At 66.6% G+C, this 24,581-nt stretch overlaps 1 protein-coding gene and 1 long non-coding RNA gene across 5 annotated transcripts in view; one reads left to right on the plus strand and one right to left on the minus strand.

Moving 5' to 3' along the window:
• Nucleotides 1-20,721, minus strand: ARHGEF16 (Rho guanine nucleotide exchange factor 16). Of its 4 annotated transcripts, none has more exons than XM_047724253.1 (15): nucleotides 20,617-20,721; nucleotides 12,613-13,216; nucleotides 10,734-10,779; nucleotides 9,468-9,637; nucleotides 8,397-8,453; nucleotides 7,911-8,071; nucleotides 5,743-5,895; nucleotides 5,479-5,608; nucleotides 4,830-4,904; nucleotides 4,411-4,503; nucleotides 3,240-3,391; nucleotides 2,711-2,902; nucleotides 1,766-1,839; nucleotides 1,123-1,224; nucleotides 1-639 (listed from the first exon to the last, which is right to left on the minus strand). In XM_047724253.1, exons 2-15 carry the CDS (start codon nucleotides 13,195-13,197, stop codon nucleotides 500-502), a joined length of 2,130 nt encoding a protein of 709 aa, XP_047580209.1. In that variant the 5' UTR covers nucleotides 13,198-13,216; nucleotides 20,617-20,721; the 3' UTR covers nucleotides 1-499. The 4 variants fall into 4 exon arrangements, with proteins under 4 accessions (XP_047580209.1, XP_047580210.1, XP_047580208.1 ...); XM_047724254.1 differs by lacking the exon at nucleotides 20,617-20,721 and adding an exon at nucleotides 15,927-15,948; XM_047724252.1 differs by lacking the exon at nucleotides 20,617-20,721 and adding an exon at nucleotides 15,336-15,457.
• LOC125096996 (uncharacterized) overlaps nucleotides 11,252-24,581 on the plus strand; it is an 18,914-nt gene continuing 5,584 nt past the window's right edge. The window contains exons 1-2 of the long non-coding RNA XR_007126455.1: nucleotides 11,252-11,551; nucleotides 22,661-22,666. This is a non-coding gene — a long non-coding RNA (uncharacterized LOC125096996). The remainder of the gene's footprint in view (nucleotides 11,552-22,660; nucleotides 22,667-24,581) is intronic.

Genomic DNA, 24,581 nt, shown 5'->3' on the forward strand with positions numbered 1-24,581 from the left:
TGTTGAAGAAATACTTTAATGTCTGTGAAAACCTCAGCATCTCCGCACTGTCCCCGCAGGGTCACCTCCCTCCGGCAGGACCTCCTCTCCGAAACTGGGGCTGCCCGGACACCCAGGCCATCTGTCCCACACGGGGACAATGGAGGGAGCTGAGCCCATGTCCAACGCAGCCACAGGGCGCTGGGGGAAGGGCGGGGCTCCTCCCTGGGGCTCCAGGGAGCTGGGGCTCACCCCGCTGGGGGTGGGGGGGGTGTCAGGCCGCTGTGGCCCGAGAGCTGGCTGGGAGGACGGTCCTGGGGGCCTGCAGCATGCCTGACCTTCCTCCCTGGAAGAATCCGGATCCAGCATGGGGACTCGTGAAGACCCAGACCGTTCCGTTTCCTGGGACAAGCAACCCCCCCCCCCCCCCCCGCCCCCAAGCCAGGCCGCTGCTGGAGCCATCTGGAAGCAGAGCCTGGCCACCGTGCGGTGCGGTGCGGTGCGCTGCGGGGCGAGCGGGCTACACATCCGTCTCCACCCGCAGCCGCTCCATCCGACGAACGTTGCCCTCCACGGCCACGCGGCTGGTGATGCTTCGGGCAAAGTCCTCGGGGAACCAGCCCATCTCCCCGTCCCTCAGCCGCTCGCCATAGACCCAGCCTGAACACAGATGTGGGGCAGGTGAGGGCAGGGTCTGGGTTCTGGGAGACACCAGGGCCAGGCCTCCCGCAGAACAGAGCACCCCCTGCTCCTCCGGCAGGGCCTGGCCCCGGGCCCCGGGTCCTCCAGCCGCTGCTCCGCCTGGACCCTGGCGTCAGCGGCTGAGCGTGCCCTGGCCAGCTTCAGGGCCCCCAAGAGGAGCACAGCCGCCCTCCTCCTGCTGAGGACAGAGCGACAGAGAAGCTGGTTCTGATCCTGTGACTCAGGGACCTTTGAAGAGACCCTGGAAGGAGGGGCTGAAGGGCTTCGGATCAGGCCAGGCCCACCGAGAGCCGGTGCAGAAACCTCGTCTGGGGGACCAGGCTCAGGGTCAGCTGCCCGCACCTGGCATGCTCCAGACCCTCGTGGGGGCGCCGGACGGACTCTCACTCTGGGGTCCACCCCACCTCCATCTGGCCACCACCCAGGCGCAGCCGTGCTCACCGTCCTCCTGCTCCAGTACCAGGACCACGTCGGCCTGCTGCAGCGAGATCTCGTCGGCCTGCCTGGCCAAGTAGGCCTTGGTGATCTCCACCTGGGGCAGGTCTGCGGGGGCAGGAGGGAGCGGGTGTCAGCGACAAAGCTGTCCCCAGGAGGGCCAGGGCCAGGGGCTCTGCTGCCCCAGGTCGGGCAGGGCTCCCCTCCTAACACATCCCTCGCGGCCCGGTCTCAGTGGGGCCTGGGGGGCTCCGGACACACGGCTACTTCCCTCGAGGCCATAGGACAGGCTGCTCCTGCTTTCAGAGCCAAAGCACCAGCGCCAGCAGAGGGGAACCTGGCTTCTAAGGGGCAGGGCTGGAGCCGGGGTGACAGGTTGATGGGCACTGTGGCCTCAGTCAGCTCCAGTCCCTGGGCGCGGGGCAGCCTCCTCTCCCCGCACAGAACGGGAAGGCCCTGGGACAGAGCTGGGTGTGTAGAAGCACCCACGGGTACGCGGCTCTGGGGTCCCTCACCTGGGTGGCTCACCCTGGGGGCAGGCAGTGGCATGGACAGAGAGCTGGTCAGAGCCTCTTAGCTCCATGCCAACACCCTGCCCAGGCCCGGGGATAGGACTGGGAGCCCTGCTCAGCGTGGAGCAGGCGCTTACCTCCTTTGTTGGTGGGGCCCTGCCCCTGCCTCTCCCTGTGCGTGAGTGCCGTGATCCACCGGGCCCGGTCACTCCTGCAGTTGGAGAGGGGATGGGTGAGGCCCAGCCTGGGGGCCTCTGGCTTCACACGTCCCACCCGCAGTGTGGCACCGTGGAGAGATGGGGGTCACACGGCCAGGGGTTCCGTGAGAGTGCCCCCAAAACCCTCAAGGCAGTGGCCACGAAGGCTCACGCTGCCTGGGTGCCCTCTCCTGACCCCCACAAACCACTGAGGGGCTATGTGGGGGAAATCACGGGGCAAAAGGGAGGGCAGGCAGGCTGACCCTGAGTCCCACCTGCCCAGCGTCCTGGAGGCAGGCGGCAGCCTCACCCCCACCGCCCGGGCCACCCTGTCTGCTAGTGCTGGGCCCCAAGCCCACTGTCCCGTACCAGTTTAAGGCTTTAAACCTTCTGCCTCAGCTTCCCATCTGGAGGGAGCATGGAGACCAAGCCAGCCCTGTCCCTGCCTCCCTCATCTGCTGAGTGTCCGTGGTGCTGGCGTCTCCGTGTGCTGCCCACACACTTCCAGACGGTTCTGACCTCACTACCCCCCACCCCACCGCCGGCACCTGGGCTCCGGCCCAGCCTGGTTCTCAGCAGAGGCCTCCTGCCTCAGGGCCTTTGCACAGCCGTGCCTCTGCCAGGCTCCCCTCCCCACATGGCATTGCACCAGTCAGCCCGCCCCACCGGGTGCTCCCTTCCCTGCCTTGCCTTCCTGCTTTGCTGGTGCCCCTGGACACGCCCGACGGTCCAGCTGCTCGTCTGGCTGGCGTGTCCCCCTCCCACCTGTGTGAACTCTGGGAGGACGAGGCTGCCCTGGCCTCCAACGCAGGGCAGGGCTCACGGCAGGTGCCTGAGAACTCAACGGCACGAACCCCTGCTCCCGGGAACCCTCCCCTGACTCACGCAGAGTCGGAGGACAGCAGGATCTTCTCCTGGAGGCCCTCACTGTTGCGCAGCAGGGTCACCCGGAAGGGGTGTGGCACCGAGGAGCTGCGGGTGCCACCGCCGCCCAGCAGGCTGGGGTCAGAGGGCTCCATCTTCTGGACCCGAATGTGGTCCACCTGGGCGTAGTCCTGAACCATGAAGCTGTCCTCGCTGCGGGAAGACAGGCGGGCGGCCAGCTGCAGCGGGGGGTCTGTGGGCAGCCTGGGGCCCCTACCCAGCTGGGGGGCACACAGAGGGATGCGCCTGAGAACCACCCCCCAGAAAACATGGGCCGTGTGCTCTCTCGTCTGGGCCGGCAAACCCTGCTCTGCGGGCCATGAGAGGCGCCTGGCCACCCCACACGTCGGGGGATGCAGGCCGCTGCCAGGGATGGGCCAGGCTGCGCGGGGGACTCCAACTCTGAGGTCAGGGGCGGCTCAGGCCGCTGCCCCCACGCCTCCCCAGGCCTGATCGCAGGGCCACACAGCCCGGCACCACGGTGGCCCACCTCTTCTTCTTGGTGACCACCAGAACGTCGTTGAACAGAAACAGGTAGCATGTGGGCCGGCTGGCCAGTTTTCGGAAAAGCCTGGTTTCTTCTACCACGAAAAGCTCCCCACGCTTCAGCAGCCAGCGGGAGGCAGAGATCAGCGGGAGGGACTGGAAGGAGGAGCCGGAGAGGCGCCGCAGCTGGGGCGGGGGCCAGGACGGCGGGGGTCCCTGCCTCCAAGAACTGGGAACCGGCCTCCCGGGCTGGACCGAGGAAGGCAGGGCGATGTGGCCTTGCCTCACACAAAGGGCTATTCAGTTGGGCGACAGGCACAAATGGCACAGCTGCTCTGTGCCAGGTCCCAGCCCTGATCCCGCCCAGCAGCCAGGACAGGCCCGTCCTGCCTCCGGCCAGGCCCTGGGGCCCTCCTAGCACCTGCTGAACAGTCTCTTCAAACTGGGAAGCAAAAGCCATTGTGGGGAAGTGTCCACACACCCTCACACCCTTCTCTAGGCCTCCGTGCCCTGCCTCCAACACTCGGGGCCTCCTGTCCTGCCCACAGCACCCGCCGCCCCCGAGCTCCGGCCTTCCGGGCAGCCCCCAGAGGTCAGCAGCCCAGCGTGACGGAGGACAGTAGAGGCCGGGCCCAGAGAGCCGCCTCCAGGCCAACTCCTGCGGAGCGGCTCCCGTGGGGAAGTGTCTGTGTGTCTGCTCCTCACCCACTGCAGGACAACCCCGCCCCCGCCCCTGCCCCCGCGGAGGCAGGAGGCCCGTGGCCTGGGACGTAGCAGGGCCTTGCTCAGTGGGGACAACGGCTTGGGCCCTGCCTGCCTGGGAGGGCCTGCAGGATGTCTAGGCCTGTCCCCAGAACCGAGGGAGGCCCACGACCGGAACGGGGCCTGATCCCGTCCTTTACCCCATTCTCAGCGCTGCTGCGGGAAGCCCTGGCCCGGGGCAAGCCCTCCGGCCCGCCCCGCCCCGCTGCCCGCCCCGCTGCCACCCCTCCTCAGGCAGCCGCCCCCAGACAGCCCTGGGTCGGGGAGCACAAGCCAGAGAGACCCGTACGCCCACCTAGCCCCAGGAGGGATGATTCCCACCAGGGGACCAGGAGCCACAGGGGACATTCTAGGGCCCGGGGCTGTGCCCCTACCCTCCCGGGAGCCGGCTCAGGAGGGGAGGGGGTGCCTACCTTGACCCGGCCGAAGTCCAGCCGCGCGTGCAGCTCGTACATCTGCTCCGTGCGCTCCATCTTGCGGGCGCCCTCGTTGCACTGATGCACCAGCTGCGGGGCCGGACGGCAGGCGCTGCCTCGGGCTGTGGCCCGGCCCCCCCGCCGCCCACGGCTTCCCAACCCACTCCTGGCTGCCCGCTGCCCACAGCTTCCCAGCCCACACCCGGGCCGTCCTCGCTGCCACCCCCACGACGGGATCCCCGACCACGCGCGAGCCCCTCTCCCTCTGGGCCTCAGTTTCCCCATCAGCCCCGTGAAAAGCCGGAGATGGACGGTGCAGAAGCCCACCCTGCCCTCAGGGTCCCCCGCACTAGGCGGAAAGGGACAGACCTCGGCTTGGTCCAGGTGCCCGCGCCTCTCCCCCGGACGCCCCTCACCTTGCTGATAGCCCTGAGCGCGCGGCTGGCGGCCTCGTACCTCTCGGGACGGCCTTGACTCTTGAGGCAGAGAGTCTGCAGAGCGGACCCCGCATGTCAGGCGCCGCATACCCTCCTGCGCTCCAGGCTTCAGGCCTGCGTGGGGCATAGCCCCCCACCCACAAACAGCAGACCCAGGTGGGGGCTGCGGGGAGGCGGAGAGCCCGTGTCCAACAGGCTCCTGCCAGGGCCCCGGGGATGCACAGCCCCCAAATGGCTCCTGCCAGGTCAGGCTGGCAGATGGGACCCTGGAGAGGGCACCTGCCCAGGACCCCAGCCCTTCCCGTCCGCAGCTGTCTTGGCCCAGTCTGGGGAAGCCCCCACAAGGACTGTGGAGGGTCTAACATCCCATGGGTCCACACCAACAATCCTCCAAGCACAAGCTGTGCACTGCCTCTGGAGGCTTGGCAGGCTCCCGAGTCTCCATCTGCACGTGTGCATGGGACGCACGCCTGCCTGTGTGCAGGTAAGACACGGGCACCTGCACATGTGCCTCTCACCCCGCCGCCCCTCGGGCCCACGAGCGGCATCTCAGAGGCCTGAGGCCCTTCAGGGGGCTCCTGGGAGCCTCTTGCTCCCTCCCCAGCGGGGGTCTGCGTATCCTACTCACGTCGGTCAGGAGGGGCAGCCGGGTCACCCTCTGCATGGGGAGGATCAGGAAGGAGATCATGGGGAGACCCCCGCACGCAGGACGCTTCTCGATTTCCTTCAGGGCCTCGTGGAAGGCGGCATTGCTGTTCCTGCAACAGGGAACGTTCCCTCAGCTGCGACGGGGGGCCAGGTGCTGCTGGCAGATGCCGGGCCGTGAGCAGGACTGTGCCGCCCGACCAGGGTGCCCGGAGCGGACCCCCGGCCGCAGGGAGCCCGCGCTCACGTCAGCTTTTGCAGGGCGCGCTGCTGGTAGACCTCGTTGGAGCAGTAGGCGACGTAGGGGTGGAAGTGCTTCTCGGCGTGCTCCTCCAGGATGTCGCTGATGTCCTCCACGCAGACCTGCGCCTTGTGCCGCTGCTCCAGGGCCTCGAAGAATCTAACCGGGCGAGAGCGCAGTGGAGGCCTGGCCGTCCCCCAGCACGGCACAGGCACACGCACACGCATGCAAACACGCACGCAGGGGCAGGAACCTGGCAGGCGCGTGGGGGACCCGCCGCCTGGGGAAACCCCAGCACACCGGCCGCTGAAGCCTGACAATCAGGCTGACCCGAGGGCCTTTCCTGCTGGATTCTGGCAGGGCCTCCGGCTGACACCACGGGCCGCAGACAGGCAGGACGCAGAAGCCGCCGCTCTGATGTGAGTCCTTGGACTTGGGTCAGACCCGCCGGGCGCCCTGGTGCCCTCTGCCAGCTCAGTGTGAGGCTGGGGGCTCTGGGCGGGCTCCCCAGCAGTGGTCACCAGGTCCTGCTTCCTCCTGGGGTCCCCTTCTGAGATCACTCTTGACCAGAGATCAGGAGGACAAGACCGGGAGGGAAGGTCCCAGGCCCCCAACACTGCAGACACCATGGGGCCTGCCGTCAGCCCCACCAAGCTCCGGGGATGGGGACACCACCAGCAGGAGGGGGAGGATGGGCAGTCCTGCCCCTGCGAGACAGGGGCCATGCTCCGGTTACCCTCGGGGAGGCCAGGGCGAGTCTCAGGGAAGGTGAACAAGGCCCTGGCTTTGAGGACGGGTCCCTCAGACCCTGCTCGCTGGGCCCTGCTTGACCCTCTGCCCTGGGGGGCACCATGCGTCCATAAGGGGGAGCACTCGGAGAGCCCCAGCTCCTGGGCAGCCCAGGAAGACGGGGATAGGAACGAACAAGGACCCTGCCCCCTTGAGGAGGGCATGGGAGGCCCCAGCTGCTCAGGTGTAGGGCTGCATGCCAGTGCCTGGTTGGGTGGGCCACGCCGGTCAGCACCTCCCCCAGCCATTCCAAGGGTTTCGAGAAAGTTCTGGGAAAGATAGCCATCAGCTGCTGACCCAAGATAACCTAGTCCCAGGAAGGCCACTGTGACTGGCTCGGAGCTGCCAGAACCCAGCTGGAGCAGGAGGCTGGACCGTCGTACCGCGGGACAGTGATGGCCAGCCAGAGGCCCTGGGGAGCTCGGCACAAAGGGGACAGCTGGCCCATGGTGGGTCCAGGCCCTCCGCTGTGCCTCGGGGATATGGAGCAAAGGGTCAGAGCCAGTGGAGGGCAGCCGCCTACCCCAGGCCCCCGTGGAGTCAAAGGCTGTGAGTTTCCCAACACTGCTCTGCTCTGTGGCCCGACCTGTCTCCAGGGACAAGTCAGCAGCCCTCCCCCTGCAGGGCCCTGAAACCCCACGGGGGTCACAGGCAGTAGGTGCAGGCCAGGATGCAGGGAACCGGTCTGATGCTGATGTGAACCAGCCAGGGCCGCGCCACCTGCCCACCCGCCCCACCCGAGGCTGCCAGGGGCCCCGGACCCACCTCCTCGGGTTAGGGAGGACGCTGGGGCAAGAGGGGAGGTGTCCTGGGGTCTCCTGGGGTCCAGGGCCGTGTGTGGGAGTAGATGCACACACACTCACAGACGCGTGTGCACACACACCCAGCCGCACACCTGCACAAGCACAGAGACGCACACACGCAGGCCCCTGCAGGCCCGCGGCGGCTCGTCCGGCTCCTCCTCCACCGCCAGGCCCTGTCACCGGAGCCCCGGGCCGGGCACCGGACACCATCGGGCACAACAGGACCCGAAGCCCCAACTCGAAGCGCCTCCTGCCTGCTCCGTCCCGTGGCCGCTTCAGGGCTTGGTGCTCAGCCTCCGGCACGGGACGTCCCGGTGGGGGGATGGGGGGTGGGTGTGGGTAAGGCGCCCGTCATCCAGCACGTGCTGCACCGTCCGACATCCGAGGGACGGGACTCTGGAGGCAGGGGCGCTCAGCCTCTCACGGAGAGGGCGCCTCGGGTCCCTGTGTTCCCTCCCGGCCCCCAGCGGCTCCCAACCTCCCACCCGCGGTCCCAGACCCAGACTGTCCCGAGACCCCAACAGTGCCGAGCTGCCCCGGGGTGGGGCCACCCTTGCGGGCGGGCGCACAGCTGGGCCTCACCTCTGACTGGCGCTCAGGACGTCCAGGATGTTGGAGAAGAGGTGGTGGTGCTCCGTCTGGGTCATGGTGGCCCGCAGCTCCCTGGACTGCAGGAACTCGGCCACCAGGACGCCCAGGCTGTGCTGGTAGGAGAACTCCGACGTGAGGATCTCAAAGATGGCCTGGCGGGGATGAGGGCCGCTGCTGGGGCCACCGTGCACCTCGGGGACAGGGCCAGGGTGCAGGGCAGGCTCGGACCAGACATCAGCAGCAGGTTAGAGGGGTACGTCTCATGCCCTCGGCTCAGCCTCTCGTGAGCTGTGACGCTGGCAAGGACCCCCACGTGCGTCCAAGAAGGGGTGATGGAACCCCCGCCCCCGCCCAAGCCAAGGGCATCCACCATCATCCCAGTGTCCGGCCAGGAGGCGGGAGGCATCGCCGTGGCCGACGTCCTGCCCCGTGTGCTATGTGGCCTGCACCAAGTGGACGCCCCGCCCAGCCCCTTACCTCCTGCCGCTTGCGTTCCTCAGCAGACAGCTTGTCCAGGAGGCCGGACTCCACCACCTGAGGAGGGCACGGGCCCGGGAGTCACAGGGTGGGCACATTCGGGAAGCCCAGCCTCCCTCCGAAGAGCCGAGGAAGAGAACTGAGCGTCCAGAGGGAGTGGCTGGCGGACCCCGCTGGGTGGGGAGGGGGCTCTGTCCCACAGAGCTGGCCTGGGAGCTGAGAGGCGTGCTGGGGACAGAGCCACAGCTCAGACACACGGGCCCAGTGAGTCTGCGCCCTGCCCATGAGATCTGGGCACACGGTCCGGCTCTCCATGCCCTCAGGCCCCAGGGCCCCAGGCCGGTAAGCCCCCGAGCTCAGGTGGTGCCCCGAATCTCCGGCGGCGTGTCCTGACCCGCCCCGACCCAGGAGAGCACACGCCTGCAGCTGCCCTCCCTGCCCACGGGCTCCAGGGCAGCTCTGTCCCTGGGCTCTTGGGGATGGGTCAGGAGTGTGGCTGTCCTCCTGGGGTTGTGGGGTTCCTCCCCACACACGTGCTCGGGACACCAGGGCCTCTGTCCCAGCCATGCTCTTCCCGGGGCCCCCGCGGCCCTACTGGGCAAGGACAACCATGATTCAGATGTGGAGAGTGAGGTGGCAGCGTGACAGCGGCATGTGGCTCTCTTGAAGCCGAGGCCTGGCCCTCTCCCTTCCCCTGTGATCTTGGACCGCTCGGACCCTCTGGTACTCTCCGGGAGGCAGGCCCCTCGGAAGGGGGTCCTTTTGCCCACAGCTCTGGCAGATCAGTCCACGTAGGGAGAGAGCGAGGGGCTCACGGGCGGGAGGCTTGTCAGACGAGTGCCGCCAATGGCATGTGGCCCTCGTGGATCTCCCCCATGGGACCCAAAGCCACGGAGCCCTCAGGGCAGGGCAGCCTGGAGGACAGCAGGAAGGGAGCTCCCCACCGCAAGCTGGGCCCAGAAGGTACTTTTGGAAGGCTTGTCCCCACACCAGAGGGACCAAGGCTGGCTTTGAGGAGCCAACCGCCCAAGGGCTTAGGCTCAGGACCTCAGCCCTCCATCCGGGTCCTACCTCTGGGAGCTGGCTCCAGGTGACCTGGGCAGGCCGGTAGCTTTTGACTACGATGGGGGCACCCGCCTTTTCCGTTCCATCGGGGCTGGACGGTTCACCGAGCAAGTCATCGTCGGACTCATGGCTGGTGTTCAGGCCCCGTTCCCGGATCTCCTGGTAGAACCCAGGGTCTGGGGAGAGGGACTGTGTCACCTGCAGGCCGGGGGACTCTGAGCGGGCGTGGGAACCTGTGAGCCTGCAGGCTGAGTCCTTCCAGGGGGGCTCTGAGAGTGTCAGGCGGCGCAGGGCCCCCCAGAGCAGGCTCCCCTCCGGCTGGCTGGCTCCCATGGCCGTGCTGGGCCCAGCCCCGCACTGGGGTGGCGTCCCCGTGCAGAATGTGGCACCTTCAGACTGAGACTGAGCCGACAAATCCCAGCCATGGGGGGCCGCCTTGGGTGGGGGCTGTTCCCAGGCCGGGCCGAGCACACGGGTTGCTGGCTCCCCGGAGCCCATCCCCCAGAGGGCAGTCCCCGCTCTCCGGCTCTGCAGCAGCCCCACGGCGACGGCGACCCGCTGGCCCTGGATCAGGGCAACCCCCACGCCCCTCCTTCCCATCCCGCCTCAGATCTGCTCACCACGGCTCCTCTCCCTGGGGCAGGAGGCTTGGCTCCTGTCCGCCCCCCACCCCCAGGCCCACGGCTGTCTAGAGGCTGGGGGCTGGCAGGGAGGGAGGGCCCTTCCTGGCTGGGTCCCTGCGCCCTAAGCCCCTCACAGCCCTGGGTGCTGCATCCCGACGGCACAGACCCCTCCCCCACCTGCTGGGGGGTTCTGTCGGCATCCCACCCCTTGGCAGGCTGCACACACTGCTCTGGGCCCTCCTGAGCCCTGACACCGGGCTCCTTGCACACTGTGAAATGTACAGGCAATGCACACAGCGTGGGTGTCTACACCCGGGGCCAGCGCCCTCTGGCTGGCCTTGGTCCCACCGGTCACTACAGGCCTGGCACATGCAGGGTTGACAAACGTTCCCTGGGGTGAGTGCATGGGCTCTGTCTGTCCCCTGCCCTTGGAACACTTCAAAAGGGAGCACGAGGGAACTTTCTAGACCCAACAGAACGGCACAGATGAGCCACCGGGACCTCCCGTCCCTGGAGAAACCCCTCTCGGCATGTTCTTGCCGAGAGACCAGCCTCCCCTGCCCCCCAGCAGCCCCAGAGAGACCAGCCTCCCCTGTGCCAGCCGGGCCTATGGTGGCTTCCTGAGGTCACCTCCCTCGGCCACACTCACCGTCCTTGAAGGAGCCCTTGTGCGCTCGCTTCCGCCCCAGCGTCCTCTGTGCAAACAGGAGACACACAGACACACCAGCAGTCAGCGGGGTGGGGAGGCAGGTGTGAGTCGGCCTTGAGCCCTCTACCCCTGGGGGGGGCCAAGCACCTCTCGGCACCACGCGTGCAGCCTGTTCAACAGCAGGGGCTCTGCCAGGCACCCACAAGATGCTCAATAAACGTGGAGGGAAGCCAGGCCACCAGGCAGAGGCCAGGGTGGGTAGGATGGGGTGGAATGGGGGCTTGGAGCAGGCAGGGCAGGTTGACTGGGAGCTAGGCAGATCCAGGAGGTCTGCCTGGAGGAGAAAGCAGGACTGAACTTATCAAGAGCGGGTGCTCAGGCAGGTGGGGTGTCCCAGCCGGGAGTGAAGGGAGGCCCACGCAAGGCTGGATGGGTCCGGCCAGAGGGGCTGAGGCGGCCCAGGGCTGGGAGCTGGGTGGGGCCCCACACAGGGCCTCCTGCAGTCTGGGACCTGGGGCGGCAGGAAGGGCAGAGTCTAGGTCCCAACATGGGTGTAGGGTCCCAGCAGCTGCTGGCAGGACTGCAAAGGCAAGTGGGGGTTCTCGGGGATCCCCACCCGTGGCCCCAGCAGCCACCTGCTCAGAGCCTCCTTGGCCGGGACACGGTGTTTTCCTGAGTGGGAAGCCGTGCCGGCTCCAGGAAAGGGAGAGCTGATATCTCGGACGAGTTGGGGCTTGACAACTCCCTTTGCTGGGCTGGAAGGTGCGGTGCTCCAGCCACACCCGGGTCCCCCGTCCTGTGCCCACCCAGTGCCCCTCGTTCACACCTGGCTTTAACCCTTCCTCCTCGGGACCCTGTCCCCACCCCCGCCCCTGCCCTGAGCAACCAGGGAGCCAGCCCCTCCTCGGTGCTCCGATGGCCCCCAGACCTGAGCACCCCAGAGCACCCCTGACCCCTCACTGCCCTGGGAGCTCCCTGGGGCCCTGCCTCCAGGGCCCCCCTCAGGACCCCAGCACCAGCCGCAGGAGGACTCGGGAAACGTCGGTTGAGCTCTTGGGCCAACAGCAAGCTGGCAGCTGGCCTGGTCCTAGGCTGGGGGCTGCGGGGTTCCTCAGGCAGCTTCTGGGGCCTGGGCAGCTCAGGGAGGCAGGCAGGGGCCGTGCCCCACCTCCAAGGCCACGGGCATCTTTCAGCGGAGGACAGCGGCCAAGGTGCACCCCAGGGCTCCTGCTACATGCTGGCTTGCTGGCACTGACTTCTCCCTGGGCTTGGCTTCTCCCTGGGCTGGGGCCACCGCTCACAGTCCCAGGGCATTCCTGGCAGAGGCGGCCGCAGGAACAACTCTGGGCACACAGACCCCGAGCAAGGGCGCCCTTCCCACTGGCCCCGGGCCAGCCCCGCTCTCTCAAGAACACTGGAGCACAAGGGTGTTGGGCAGGGGAAGGAGGGCGTGCGGGCAGAGAGGGTGTCAGACTTCTCCTGAGCCCCCATGCAGGGGCCCATTGGGCAGACCGATCCAGGCCAGGTGCCGCTCGGAAGCCCTCCCTACAGCTTGTCCAGACAGCCCGGCTCCCCTTGGGGCTCAGAGAGAGGGGCTGTTCCCTCTCACTGTGGCTGAGAGTGGGGACGCTGGAGCCTGAGAGCCTGGGGAAAACCCCCGACCTTTCTGAGCCTCAGCTGCCCCATCTGTAAAATGGGGATGTCACACTCAGCTCACAGTCTGCCCATGTGAGCGACCGGGGTGAACCAGGTCAGGGATATGCACACAGTAGACGCTCCCTGGGCCCCTCTGCACCATTAGGTGAGGCCCTGTCTACAAGCTCCCGAGGCCCCTCGAGGCAAGGCCCCTGCCCCAGTGTCCAGGCAGATGGGCCCCTACCTTATTCTTGGCCGGACACCGAGCAGGAGGTGGACTGGGCTCCTCGGCCAGAGCTTGGAGCTTGGGGCTGAGCTGGATGGGGGTCCGCTCCCCGCCCGGCGCCCCCAGGCCCTGCATGGCTGCCCGGTAGGATTGGTTCCGCAGGTTCCGTCTGAGCGCTCCCTCGGGGCCCGTGTCCACGTCCATGTCGTCCAGGGAGAAGCTGGGGGCGGAGACGAGCTGGGGCTCCCTTCGGGCAGCTTCCTTGCTGAGCACGGCCGCCCCAAAGCTCTGGTGGCGGGCTGGGGTCTTGGCCTTGCTGGACACGGCCAGGCTTCTGGGGATCAGCTGCTGAGTGCCCATCTTGAGGGCCACGGGGCTCTGTGTGCTCAGGATAACGGTCCGTGGCTCCTCGTCCTTAGTGGACAGAGGTGGGGGCACCGAGGTGTCCAGCTGGAAGGCGGCATTGTCCCTGACCTGCAGGGAGTCCCGGACCATGGGCAGCCCGGGTGCTGGGTTCCCCTTGGCATCGAGCCGCAGCTCAGAGTGGAAGCGGTATTCCAGCAGCTTCTCTTCCAAGGAGCTGTCCGAGTGTCGCTGGGACATGCTCCGCAGCCACCGTGCCCTGGGGCAAAAGAGCAGGGGTGAGGGCAGCATGCAGATGTCCACCCAGCAGCCCCCCTGCAGACGGGCCCATCCATGGCTTCCCAGCACCCGCCCTGGCCGGAGACCCCACTGGGGATGCAGGGCTCGGAGGCCTGGAGCAGAGCTGGGGAGGGCCTGGCCCCCAGCCCCCAGGACCCCTGGGGAGGTGGGCTGGGAGGCTTAGGCCTGCAGGGCCCCAGGCGGCTGGGACTGGGCCAGAGGACATGCCTGCTTCCTCCGGTGGGCACACACACGGAGGACAGACCCCACGCCCGGGCTGCAAGCGTGGGGCAGTGCAGGCCACCTGGACCGGGGCGCTGGAGACCTGAGCTGCGGCAGCCCTGGGCCTCTGGGTGCCATCTCTTGCCGGTCGGTAATGCCGTCTGGGGGGTCTTCTGACGCCCGCCTCACATAGCGCGGGCCACGACCCCAGCCTCGGCTGCGCCCCCAAGCTTGGGAGCAGCAGAGCCAGGCTCTGCCGCGCTGGGTTGGGGGTATGACCTCACCCCACCCCCCAAACACCCCGGCTGTCCTCACTCTCGGTGTACAAATGGAGAAACCCAGGAGCCAGCCCTGGGATGGGGGACAGGAAGTATGGGTCACCAGGCTCTGAACCCAAGTCCATCTGATTTCAGACCCTTCTCTTAGAGGCCCCGTGTAGCTATTCGGCCACGGCTGGTGTCTGCCAGCCTTCCCACACGTCCAGGGACACACTAGGCGTTCTCCCCCATTGATGAACTCAGAACAGGTGAACTCAGAACGGGGCCAACAATCCCTTTCTCCAGAGCCTGGCCGGGCATGGTCACCGCGTGTGCGTGGACAGAGGGGAGGGAGGTGCTGGCAGAGCCCGAGCCCCAGCCTGCTCTCCTTGCATCCTTTGGATGCTCATCCCCCCAGGGCCCCAAGCCCCCAGCCGTGTGGAGCCCCCAGCCGTGTGGAGCCCCCAGCCGTGTGGAGCCCGCTGACCGGCGTCTGTGGCCCAGCTGTTTGCTCATCAGGGCTGAGGGGTCCGCTCCACTGGCGTGGACGGCCCACACCACCTTCCCACTCGGGGTCGGGCAGAGCCAACGCCAGCCTCCCGCCTCTGGGGCACCAGCATCTGGCCAGTGACCGAGCCGTCCTGAGGGGCCACCTGCCGCTGTCGCGTCGCTGCCCTCTGCTGCGTTTTCCGCCTCCGTTTCAAAATCCGCAGATGGGCAGAGTTGCGATGAGGCGGCCTCCGGAGGCAGGAAGGGTTGCCCAGCCCGGCCCGGCCACAATGCCGGAGCCCCGCGGGAATGGAAGGCCGTGTCACCCTCCTGCTCCTTGCTCTAGACCTACAGGCGGGACAGGCGCCAGCTTGGGACGACTTGGCAGGACTGCCGAAAACTCACTCTGTATCGCTTCCTTTCAGTTTTAAGAAAAGCGCGGCGCGGCTCCCTGCACCCTTCCTGCAGACACACAGCTTGCACGGGTTACGAGAGCCAGCGAGGCTGGGAGCCCATTTCTCGGATGATAGAATTATGTCTCCACGTCACCAGCCCAGGGGGCCCAGGCTGGGCGCAGTTTCGCTGCCCGGGGCCGTGTGCCCTGCAGGCAGACCTGGGGCAGGAGGCAGGCCCATTGTCTCCGACAGTCCTGGGAGAGTGAGGGTGTCACCTCCTCTCTCCCACCCTGGGGGGTGTGCTGCTAGAGGGGCCCGGGCCTGTGCTGGCAGGTGCGGAGCCTCTGGAGTCGAGGGACCCACTAGGAGGTCCCTGCCCAGGCCTACCCCCGACACTCGCCACCCAGTCTCGCATCGGGCCACGTCCCCTGGGAAGTTCCAGGCCTCAGCTCCAGAATCCGTCTGCGAGGGGCGGCCGGGCTCTGGAGGGGTCTGCACCAGAGTATAGTTGGGGGCCCAGCCGGAGGCCAGGCTCCCCACACCCCCGATCCTGGTGCACACGCTCTCTGCTAAAACCATCCCAGAGAGGGTGTGCGGCCGAGCCTCCTGGTGACAGGGAGGGGCCGTCCACGGAGCTCCAGCTACCCCCATGCCCGCAGGACACCGCCCACGCATTCCTAGGGACATTCTGAGTCACCAGCAGCTAGGGCGGGTGGTGCCATCCAGGCTCACCCACCCCCATGTTAACTTTGTCTGCATCTAGCCAGGCCGGGCCCGGAACGGGGTTTCTGGCAGACGTTGCTCTATCTGGGGTCCAAGCAAAGTGCACCCACGCAGGTAGGGAGCCTGAAGCTGCAGATGTCTGCCAGGGCTCTTCTTCGAGGCTCCTACCGCGGCTGCACACCTCGTTGCTGCACGGAGCCCAGGATGCAGCAGAGCCAGCACTGTCCCCGCCCCCCACCAGCCCCGAGCCGTCCTTCCTCTCCCTCGCCCCCACCCGAGGCCCCAGGCTTGGGTCTTCTTGGCCCTGTCCTCTGGGCCTGGACCCTGGACCCCAGACCCTGGACCCAGCCAGGGGCACAGCCTCTCCCAGCGTAGGGCAAAGTCTGCTCTGGGGCCTGAGGTGCTCCAAGGAACCTGTCGGGCGAGCCACTGCCGGGTGTGACCTCCGTTCCCAGCAAGGTGGCCGCACCCACAGGCCTGGGTTGCCACCAGTCCAGGGACCAGGCCTACAGGAGAGCGGGTGCTGTCTGGGGCTCTGCAGGGCCTCGGAACCAGAGGAGGCTGGGGAGCCACCGCCCCCACGGCCACCCCTGTGTCTCCTTCCTCCAAACGTTTGGGTTCCCACAAGTCCCTGGGTAGTTCAGTGGGTTAAGCCTCTGCCTTTGGCCCAGGTCATGATCTCAGGGTCCTGGGATCGAGCCCCGCATCGGGCTCTCTGCTCCGCGGGGAGCCTGCTTCCCCTCCTCTCTCTCTGCCTGCCTCTCTGCCTGCTTGTGATCTCTGTCAAGTGAATAAATAAAATATTTAAAAAAAAAAAAAAAGACAGGTGTCGCCTCCTCCGCTGCTCTGACACCTGCCCCCATCCCCTGACCCCCACCCCAGGCCCCACAGCCAGTCCCTGATTCCTGCTCCTGGAAGAGCTCCCAGGAGGAAGGCCAGCATCGGCCCCTCTCCCAGCTGGGTGGACGGGACTCCAGCCCTGTGTGTCGTAGCGGGACGCCCGCTGCTGGCCTCCCTCGTTAATCATTCCCTCTTGTTGACTCGTGTTTTCCTCCAGCTCCTTTCCCCCAGGGCATTCCTCGTCCCTGCCTCGTCTGCCTTGACCCTCTGCTCCGCACAGTCAGTGCATCGGCTCCGCGTCCTCCTGGGCCCCTCCCCCAGCCCCACCCTCCCCAGTCCTTTCCTGGGTCCCCCACCTATCCCAGGCTCCAAGGCGGCCTCACACAGGAGTAACGGGCTGAGATCAGGGCCCGAGGGAGACATTTCCTCCAGAACAGGAGGTCTCTTCTGTGGTCTAGGGTTCTGCTGCCGGCGAGACGTCTGACGCATTTGACCTCGCCTCCTCGGATTGTGGCCTGAGGTCCCCCCGGCCCGCTTTAACTGGGGAGTTCTGGTGCTCCGGCACACAACCCCAAGTTCACCCCTGAGCCACAGGCTCGTGCCCCCTTCCAACCCCGTCCTCGGGTCTAGCGGGTCCGGGCGTATGCTGGGGACATTTTGTCCACACGTCCTCCCCGTTTTCTCCAGCCCCTCTCTCGGGGGCAGCCTGGGGTAGGCGCTCAGGCCCCTGGCGTCACCTCCGCACCCTGCCCTCTCCCACCCCGTGCTCTCATCCCTCTGCCCTCCCGAGGGCGGATCCAGCCTTTCCACCACACCTGCCCCGCTGCTGGACTGGCCTGAGAGCGCCGGCTCCTGCTCCAGGACGCTTACGGCTCCTCTTTGGCCTTGGCCCGTCCATCCTCTGGGCCCGTCACACCCTCGCAGGCACCAGGCTGTCCTCAAACGCCCAGCGGTTCTGCTTTGCTGTCTGCTCAGACTACGCGGAGCCCATTGGCCTCGCGTCGGGAGGCTGGTGTGCGGGGGCGCACGCACACACGTGAGCGCAGCTGCCCCACAGGCTCCTGGGCCCCCCCCTGTCCCGGTGTCTGCAGCCAGCGGCCTCTGCAGAGTGGCCATCCCAGTGTCCTCGCTGCTGCTGGCCTTCGCCTGGTGCCCTGGGGCGGGCGCGAGGGAGGGGCCAGGGCACAGACTCTCCTCTCCGCTGCCTCCGGGCAAACACCGGCCATGCTGTCAGGGCAAGAGTGTCGCCGAAAGGGAGGCCAGATGCTCCGACATCTCGGGTCCCAGGGGTGGGGCTGCCCCCGGCACAGGGGGCCCCGTGGAGATCCTCCAGGGAGGCCCAGGGCAGTGAGGGCTGCGTGCTACGCGTCTGACTGCCCGAAGAGTCTGTGGGTGCTTTGGGAGCAGTGACAGTCGCTGTCCCCAGAGTGGGCTCAGTCCCGAAACTGTGAACGCTGGCCATCAGGGTACTTGCTCTGTCCTGGGCCCCTGCCCTCAGGCTGCGTCCTCCCCAAGAGGCCCTGGGGTTCCATGCACGGACTTAGCTTCCAGCCACCAGAAACTTCCAGGGATGCATCACGGGGGCTTCCGGATCCGTCCGTGACACCACTGGGTGACTTCCTGCTGTTCCTGCTCCAGGGGGCTGGGGAGGCCAGTCCTCCGCTGGATCCTTGTAATCCATGGCGCAGAGTCTCCCTCCGCAGCACGTGCAGGGTGGGAAAGGGGCACTTGCTGTGTGGGACGCAGGAACGGCAGCAGGTGGGGTGGGGGGAGGACCCGACTCTGGGGGGCCAGGCTGAAGCGGCACTCGGCACCGTCCTCACTACGGTGCGGCCCCTCATAGCCCAGTGCCCCCTGCTCCCTCGTTCTTCCCGACAGATGGGCTTCTGGGACTCAGGCGGACTCTGTGCTGTCTCCCCGCCACTGCCTTGCAGATGGACCAGCGGCTCTGCCCACAGCCGCTCCCCCAGCCAGCAGGACCCACACCACTTCCCCTGTGGGGCCTCCGTCCCCTCTGCCCTGGCCTTGAGGTCTGGCTGACCCCACCCTGCCTGGTGGGGCTCAGCCTCTCCAGCACCATCTGCCCGACCCTGGTCCTTGCTCAGGCTGACTCGAGCCACAATGATGGGCTTGTGCTTGGGTAATTCTGCCCGGCCAAGGTCAAGCCTCAGGGTCACACGGAATTTGGGGGCAGGATTTGGTGTTTTAAGTCACAGCGCACAGCAGACGGTGCCATCTGCAAGACGGCTGGGGGCGGCTTGGGACTCAGCTGGGGCAGCCGCCCCCCGCCCCAACACTTGGCAATGCCCAGAGACATTCTTGGAGGTCGCAGCCCTGGGTGTGTAGGTGAAGACCATGGGCACCCCACCCCAGAGAACATTCTGGAGCAAATGTCTGCAGCGCCAAGATGGAGAGCCTGGCGTCACTGACCAGAGGGCCCCCTGCTCACGGTGGGGCTCAGGGAGACCCACCTGGCCACGGGCAGCCTCACACCCAGCCTGGCAGCAGGGAGGGACGGTGCCGTGCCCCACCCCCTGCCGCCCCTGCCACCCCCGGGGCAGGAGCCTCCTGTGGCCTCTTGCTCTGAGACTTCCCGGCGCGGGGAACAGTCAGAGAAGCCCACCTCCCGGGTCAGCCTGCAGTGCTCCCCCTGCAACCACAGGCTCACCCACGGCTCGCCGGCTCCTGTCTCTCGGTCCAGTAGTCCCATAAACTTGACCCTTATCCCAGACTGGGCTGACATGCATGGTGTTCCCCCAGGAAGCCCCAGAGCCCCGAGTCCGACAGGTCGCCTGACCCGGTGAGCAGCAGGTGTCTTCCAAATGCTTTCTTGCCCGCTGGGCCTGGAGATCGTCATGCCCTTCCTTCGGAAGATGCTATGTTCCCCGATACGTGAGCAAAGCTGGTGGGGTCAGGCTGCCTGTTAGCAGAGAGCTGGGCGAGGATGGGCCAGCGGGCGAGCAGAGATGCTTGCTGGAAATAAAGACGCCCCTACACACGGGGGGCGCCTGCGCACGTAGCTGCGGCCACCATCCATCTGGAAACTGAAACTAAAATTCTGGGCACCAGACACAGGGTGAGAGGCAGTGCCTGTCGGACCACACACCCAGACCAGCGTCCTTGGGGGTGGCACCCGAGGGGACCCCACAGTCCGCTCGGCTGCCCCCCTCGCTTCCTCAAGCACAGTGCAGAGCCGTCCCCGTTGGGTTGGAGCCCAGCCCTGGGAGCCAGAGCCCTCCTGGCACAGGTGTCTCCCCGCAGATGTCCCCGAGTGGGGAGGGGCCCTCTGCTAGGCTCACTCCCTCTTCCTCTCCATGCAGCTTCTGTCCAAGTGACTGAAGACCTCACTTCTGGGAACCCCCAAGACCCTGCCTCCTGCTGCTCTCTCCCTGAAGGACTCAGGAGACCTGGGGAGAGGCTCTGTCCTGTGGCCCGCAGGCCTCGCCAGAGGAGTGTCCAGACCGGGGACTCAGGTGCGCTGACTCAGGGCCCTCCCTGCGGGCACCCGACACCTCCCCTTCCACACAGGAGGACACTGCGGCCCGGGGGCTTATGTCACTTGCCTGAGGTCACACGGACCCAGGATTTGAACCCAGGGACCGCCACACCCCTAAGCACTAGGCTGGGGTGTGTGGGGTCAGACTTCGCAGATGCCCCCGGAGCCCCCAGACACAGAACAGGCAGACTGTTCACCGTAAGGTCACAGGGAGAGTCAGGCGCTCCTGGGCTCCAGGACTGGTGCCCATGTTCCCCCGTGCCCCGTGCGGGGCTGAGGTCCGCCCCAAGCTCAAAAGGGATTCTTGCTTCCCAGATGCAGAAACGGAGGCACGGAGACCGGTGGGCAGTAAGAGGGGCCCCCGGCCCTCAGGAGCGCCCCCACTCCTCCCTCCCTCCCTCCCCTACGCGCTGAGGGTGAGCAGGACGCCCGCTGCCGCGTCTGCTCCCCACCCCCACCCGTCCCACACCCCCCACCCCCACCCCCGCCGCCGGGGAGGCGCTTCCTTCCGGGTTGCTGGACGCGGGTCTTCATCTGGGGGCCCCTAACTGGAGGCCAAACTGGGTTTGGGTAGCAGATTCTCCAGGGTTTGGGGGGAGGGTGGTTTCGTGCGCCCCCGCCCCCCCCATTTTCAAAGGTCCGGGGGCTCCCCGCGGTCTGCCGGCTCCGCGCTCTACGCAGGAGAGAAGCGTCCCCTCGGGGTGCGGACGCAGCCGCCCGGGGGCCGGGAAAGGCAGGGGCGGCGGGAGGACGCCCGAGGCCGTGGGCGGGGTCCCTGCCGGGGTCCAGCCGCGGGCCAGGCTCGCTCCGTCCGGGAGGCGCGGGCGCAGGGACCGAGCCGCGAAGTTCCGCCGACGGGCGCAGCGCCGGGCGGGGCGGGGCCGCGCAGGGGAGAGAAGGCGCCCCGGGGTCACCGGCTCTCCCCGTCCCCAGCTCGCTCCCCCGTCCCCAGGCTCACCTGCGCCGCGGCGCGGAGGACGTGGCGGCGAGCGGGCGGCGGCTCCTGCGGGTCTGGCTCCGGGCCCCGCGCCCCGGCCGGGCGGCCGATCGGGCCGCGCTCCCAGCCGCCGCCGGGTCCCTCCCAGGCCCCGCCCCCCACTTCCTGTGCGGTCCGCGGGGCGGGCGGGCGGGCCAGGTGGGCGCCGGGCGGGCGGGCGGGCCAGGTGGGCGCGGGGCGGGCGGGCGGGCGGGCCAGGTGGGCGCGGGGCCGGCGGGGCGGGGGCCGGGCGGGAGGGGACGGCGGCGCGCGCCCCGGGCACCTGGCCGTGCAGCCTGCGTCACGGTCCCCACCTGGCCGGCCGGCGCTCACGTGACCCGCTGGCCCGGCGGCCGCACCTCCGGAGGGCGCCGCGTCCGCCCGCCGCCCCCGCACCGCCCTCCTCGGTGGCTCCGGTCTGTCGCCCGCGGGTTTGGGGCGGGGCTGGCCGGCTGGGACCCTGAATCCGCTCCCACTCTCCTTCCGGGCCTGGCTAGGCTGCCTCCTCCTCCAGGAAGCCCTCTGGGAAGCTGACTAGCTCTGCAGGGAAACCTGATCTTTGCGAGGCAGATGAGGCCCCAAGCTCTGGCCCCAGAAGGCGGCCCAGCGGGGCATAAAGCGCTCGCGCTGCCTTTACGGTGTGGCTGTGGATGTGAAATGTGGGTGCCCGGGAGCGGCCAGTCACGAAGGAATTCTTGAAGCCTCTTGGGTGCAAAGAGGGTGCTTTTATGAAGGCAGGGGGACAGGACGCCCGGGCGGAAAGAGCTGCCCTGGGGTCCCCAGGAGGAGCTGGGAGGGGGTCGGGGAGAGCGTAAGTCTCTCAGGAATTTGGAAGCCCCCCAGGAGGGGCTAGCTGAGGTCAGGAAAAGGTCATTTCCGGAAATCAGAGGGAGGCAAACCCTAAGAGACTCTTAACTCTAGGGAAAACACAGGCTGCTGGGGGGCGGGGACGGGGGGCGGGCCCGCTGGGGGATGGGCAGTCAGGAGGGCACGGGATGGAATGAGCACTGGGTGTTACTCGAGGCTGATGCATCACTGACCTCTTCCTCTGAAACCATTGTGCACTATATGTTAAATAACTGAATTTAAATAAAATAAAAAAAATTTTTTAAAAAGGAAAAGTTCCTTTATTACTGGCTAGTGAACCCTCAGTCATGAGATGCTGCAGATGTGTATCAGTGGGCCATAGGCCTGGGGGTGATTGCTAACACGGACCTTGGGGAGGAGGGTAGAGATAAAGGAAGTCTCCAGAGGAATTTTTACAGGATCCTGGAGGTCAGGCTAATGTCAAGCTAAGGTTACTTTCTGCCTCTAGCAGAGTATTAGCCTCGAGGCAGCTGAACTCCTGGAGGAGGGTCAGTGTGCCTGTCCCAAGGGTTTGTCAATGGACTGCAAAGGAAATTTAATTTTTTGTAGATTTTTGTAGATTTCTTTTGCCTCCTTTGTTCTGCGTCTCAGCTGTTAGCACCATCTCCTGAGGCTTGGAAAGGAAGGTGCCTGCTGGTCTGCACAAGGTCCAGCGGACTCTAAGCCTGGCCTTTCCAAGTCTTGTCCATGGAGTTTGCCCTGAGCAGAGGCTGCTGCCGCCCCGCCCCCGGAGAGTCCAGGAATCAGGGTCCTTGTGCAGGAGATGCCAGGGGCTGGGACAGGTCGGCTTCCATCCTGCGTCAACCTGCCCTTCTGCCAGGCAGGGTCCCTCCTTGTCATCCTGCCCCGCACTCAGCATCCCCCACTCCCGCCCCACACCAGCCCCGGTGGCAACAGTAGCGTGCACTCACCATGTGCCCCTGCTCGGAAACCGTCCATGGCTCCTAGTGGCCTCTTCCACCAAGGGCAGCGGCCTCAGCTCTGGCATGAAGCCCGCCCCTCCGCTCACACTCTACCTGTGCGGCCACTGACCTTTCCAGGGGGAAGCCCGCAGGACGGCTTCCCAGGATCCTCCTGCACCAGAGATCGCGCCCTGCTCAGGAGACCTGAGCCCTCCTGGGAGAGACGCAGCCTCTTGGCCTGCTGAGCTGGGGGTGAGGTGCCTGTGGAGGCTCCGAGAGACTGTGTGTTTGCCCCACGTCACTGGGTCCTGGCCTCCAAGACAGCGATGTGTCCTGGCTCCACCCCTCCTTCAGCCAGAGTCCTAGGAAGGAAGGCTCGGGAGCCGATCCACCACTGCCCAGAAGCCCCCGGCACAGGGACGTGTTTGTTACATGGGCACGTCCTGGTGAGAGCTGACAATGTCACCTCTCTTCTTCCGGACGTCCCAGCCCTTCGTCTGGGGCCAGCCCAGACTTCTTTTGCAGCAAGGGCTCTCCTCCTTCCTTCCGCCTTTCCCTCATGCACATCCACTGAGCCCCTACTATGTGCTGACCCATGTGCAGGCCTTGGAGATACAGCTCTGGGCAAATCTGACGGTCTCTGTCCTCCGGGCACTCCCTGCTTTGTGGGGTGAGGAAGGGGGTGCCAGCCCCTCTGTTCTGCCCCTGAGAGGGCTAGAAGACCTGAGACCTGGGGGCTGAGCAGGAGTTCGCTTGAGGAAAGGGGGCGTGTTGGGCCGGGTGGCACTGGTGCAGAGGCTGCGGGGTGGGAGGGAGTGTGCTCAGAATGATGGCCTCAGGGCAGTGGGGCTGCGGTAGAGGGAGCAGGGTGGGGGAGACTCGCAGGGCTTCGCCATATGGGGATGGCAAAGAGCGGCAAGGAGCCCCTCGGGGTTGAAGCAAAGGGACAGAATGATCAGGTCTGGCAGAAAGACCCCTCTGGTACCTGAGGAGAGGGCAGGGTGGAGGCTGACACAGGTGCCCTGAGCCCCAACCCAGACCAAAGAAGCTAATGTCCTGCCCTGCTTGAATACTTTCAGGATGGGGAGCTCACCACCTGCCGGTGCAAGTCGTCACGTCGTCTGCTTCAATCACATTCTTTGTTAAGATTTAGTTTTATTTATTTGACAGAGAGAGTGAGTGAGCACAAGCAGGGGGAGCCGAGCAGGAGGGAGAAGCAGGGTCCCCGCAGAGCATGGAGCCCGACGCGGGACTCAATCCCAGGACCCCGGGATCATGACCCGAGCCAAAGGCAGATGCCCAACCACCCGAGCCACCCAGGTGCCCTTAATCACATGCTGTAGACCTTCTTGACACGACATGGAATCCAGATGTTCATCGTCTTGACATGTTCCCCCAAGAGACTTCAAAATGTGCCAAAATCCTTCTCAAAATGTGGTTTTCCGGACAGAACCCAGTACCATGCCAGGATAAGAAAATGGGGAAACGCTCACCTCCTCTCTTCTGGATATTATGCCTTTGTTAATATAGCCTCTTTCTGCCGTAGCTCTTACATGTGTCCATCCCACAGCACAGAGCCCTGGGCCCTGTATGCAGCAGGTGCTCAGCTAGTGCCCGGTGAGTCACTGATGTGATCTGAGATCCCAGGGCTCAGCCCCAGAGATGCTGGGTGATCCGTCTCTGGGCCACCCAGCTCGATTCTACTGGACCCCACTGATGGGGCTGTGCATTTGAGTGAGCTTTCAGACCACCTTGGTCCCTTTCCTGACCCCAGGGCTTGGTGCAGTGGGCAAGGTGTAGGGGTGTGGCAGCCCGCAGGGCACCGTGTAGCCTGGGGCCTGTCTCACCTCCCCTCCTCCCCCCGCACCTACCTCTCCAGGCTGGCGGCTGTGTTGGTTTCCAGCTCTGTGTCAGCAAGGAGGGGTCACAGCCTTGAGGGGCCGGCCTGGCATTTTCTTGGGTGTTGTGGTTGAAAGAGGGGTCCTGCCCAGCACGCCCATGGCCTACCCGATCCTTGCCCTCAGTGCCCTCAGTCCCCTGCGTCCACCCTGCAACAGGGAGTCAGGTAGCACACACCCCTGTGCAGTGGCCACCTGGGCAGGGCTCACCTTGGCCACAGGAAGGTGCCCTGTAGGGCGGTCAGCGCAACCTGTGAGTGTGTGTTGGGGGGGCGGGGCT

This window comes from Lutra lutra, chromosome 4 (genome assembly GCF_902655055.1).
Source record: "Lutra lutra chromosome 4, mLutLut1.2, whole genome shotgun sequence".
In the NCBI taxonomy this organism is placed as follows: Eukaryota; Metazoa; Chordata; class Mammalia; order Carnivora; family Mustelidae; genus Lutra; species Lutra lutra.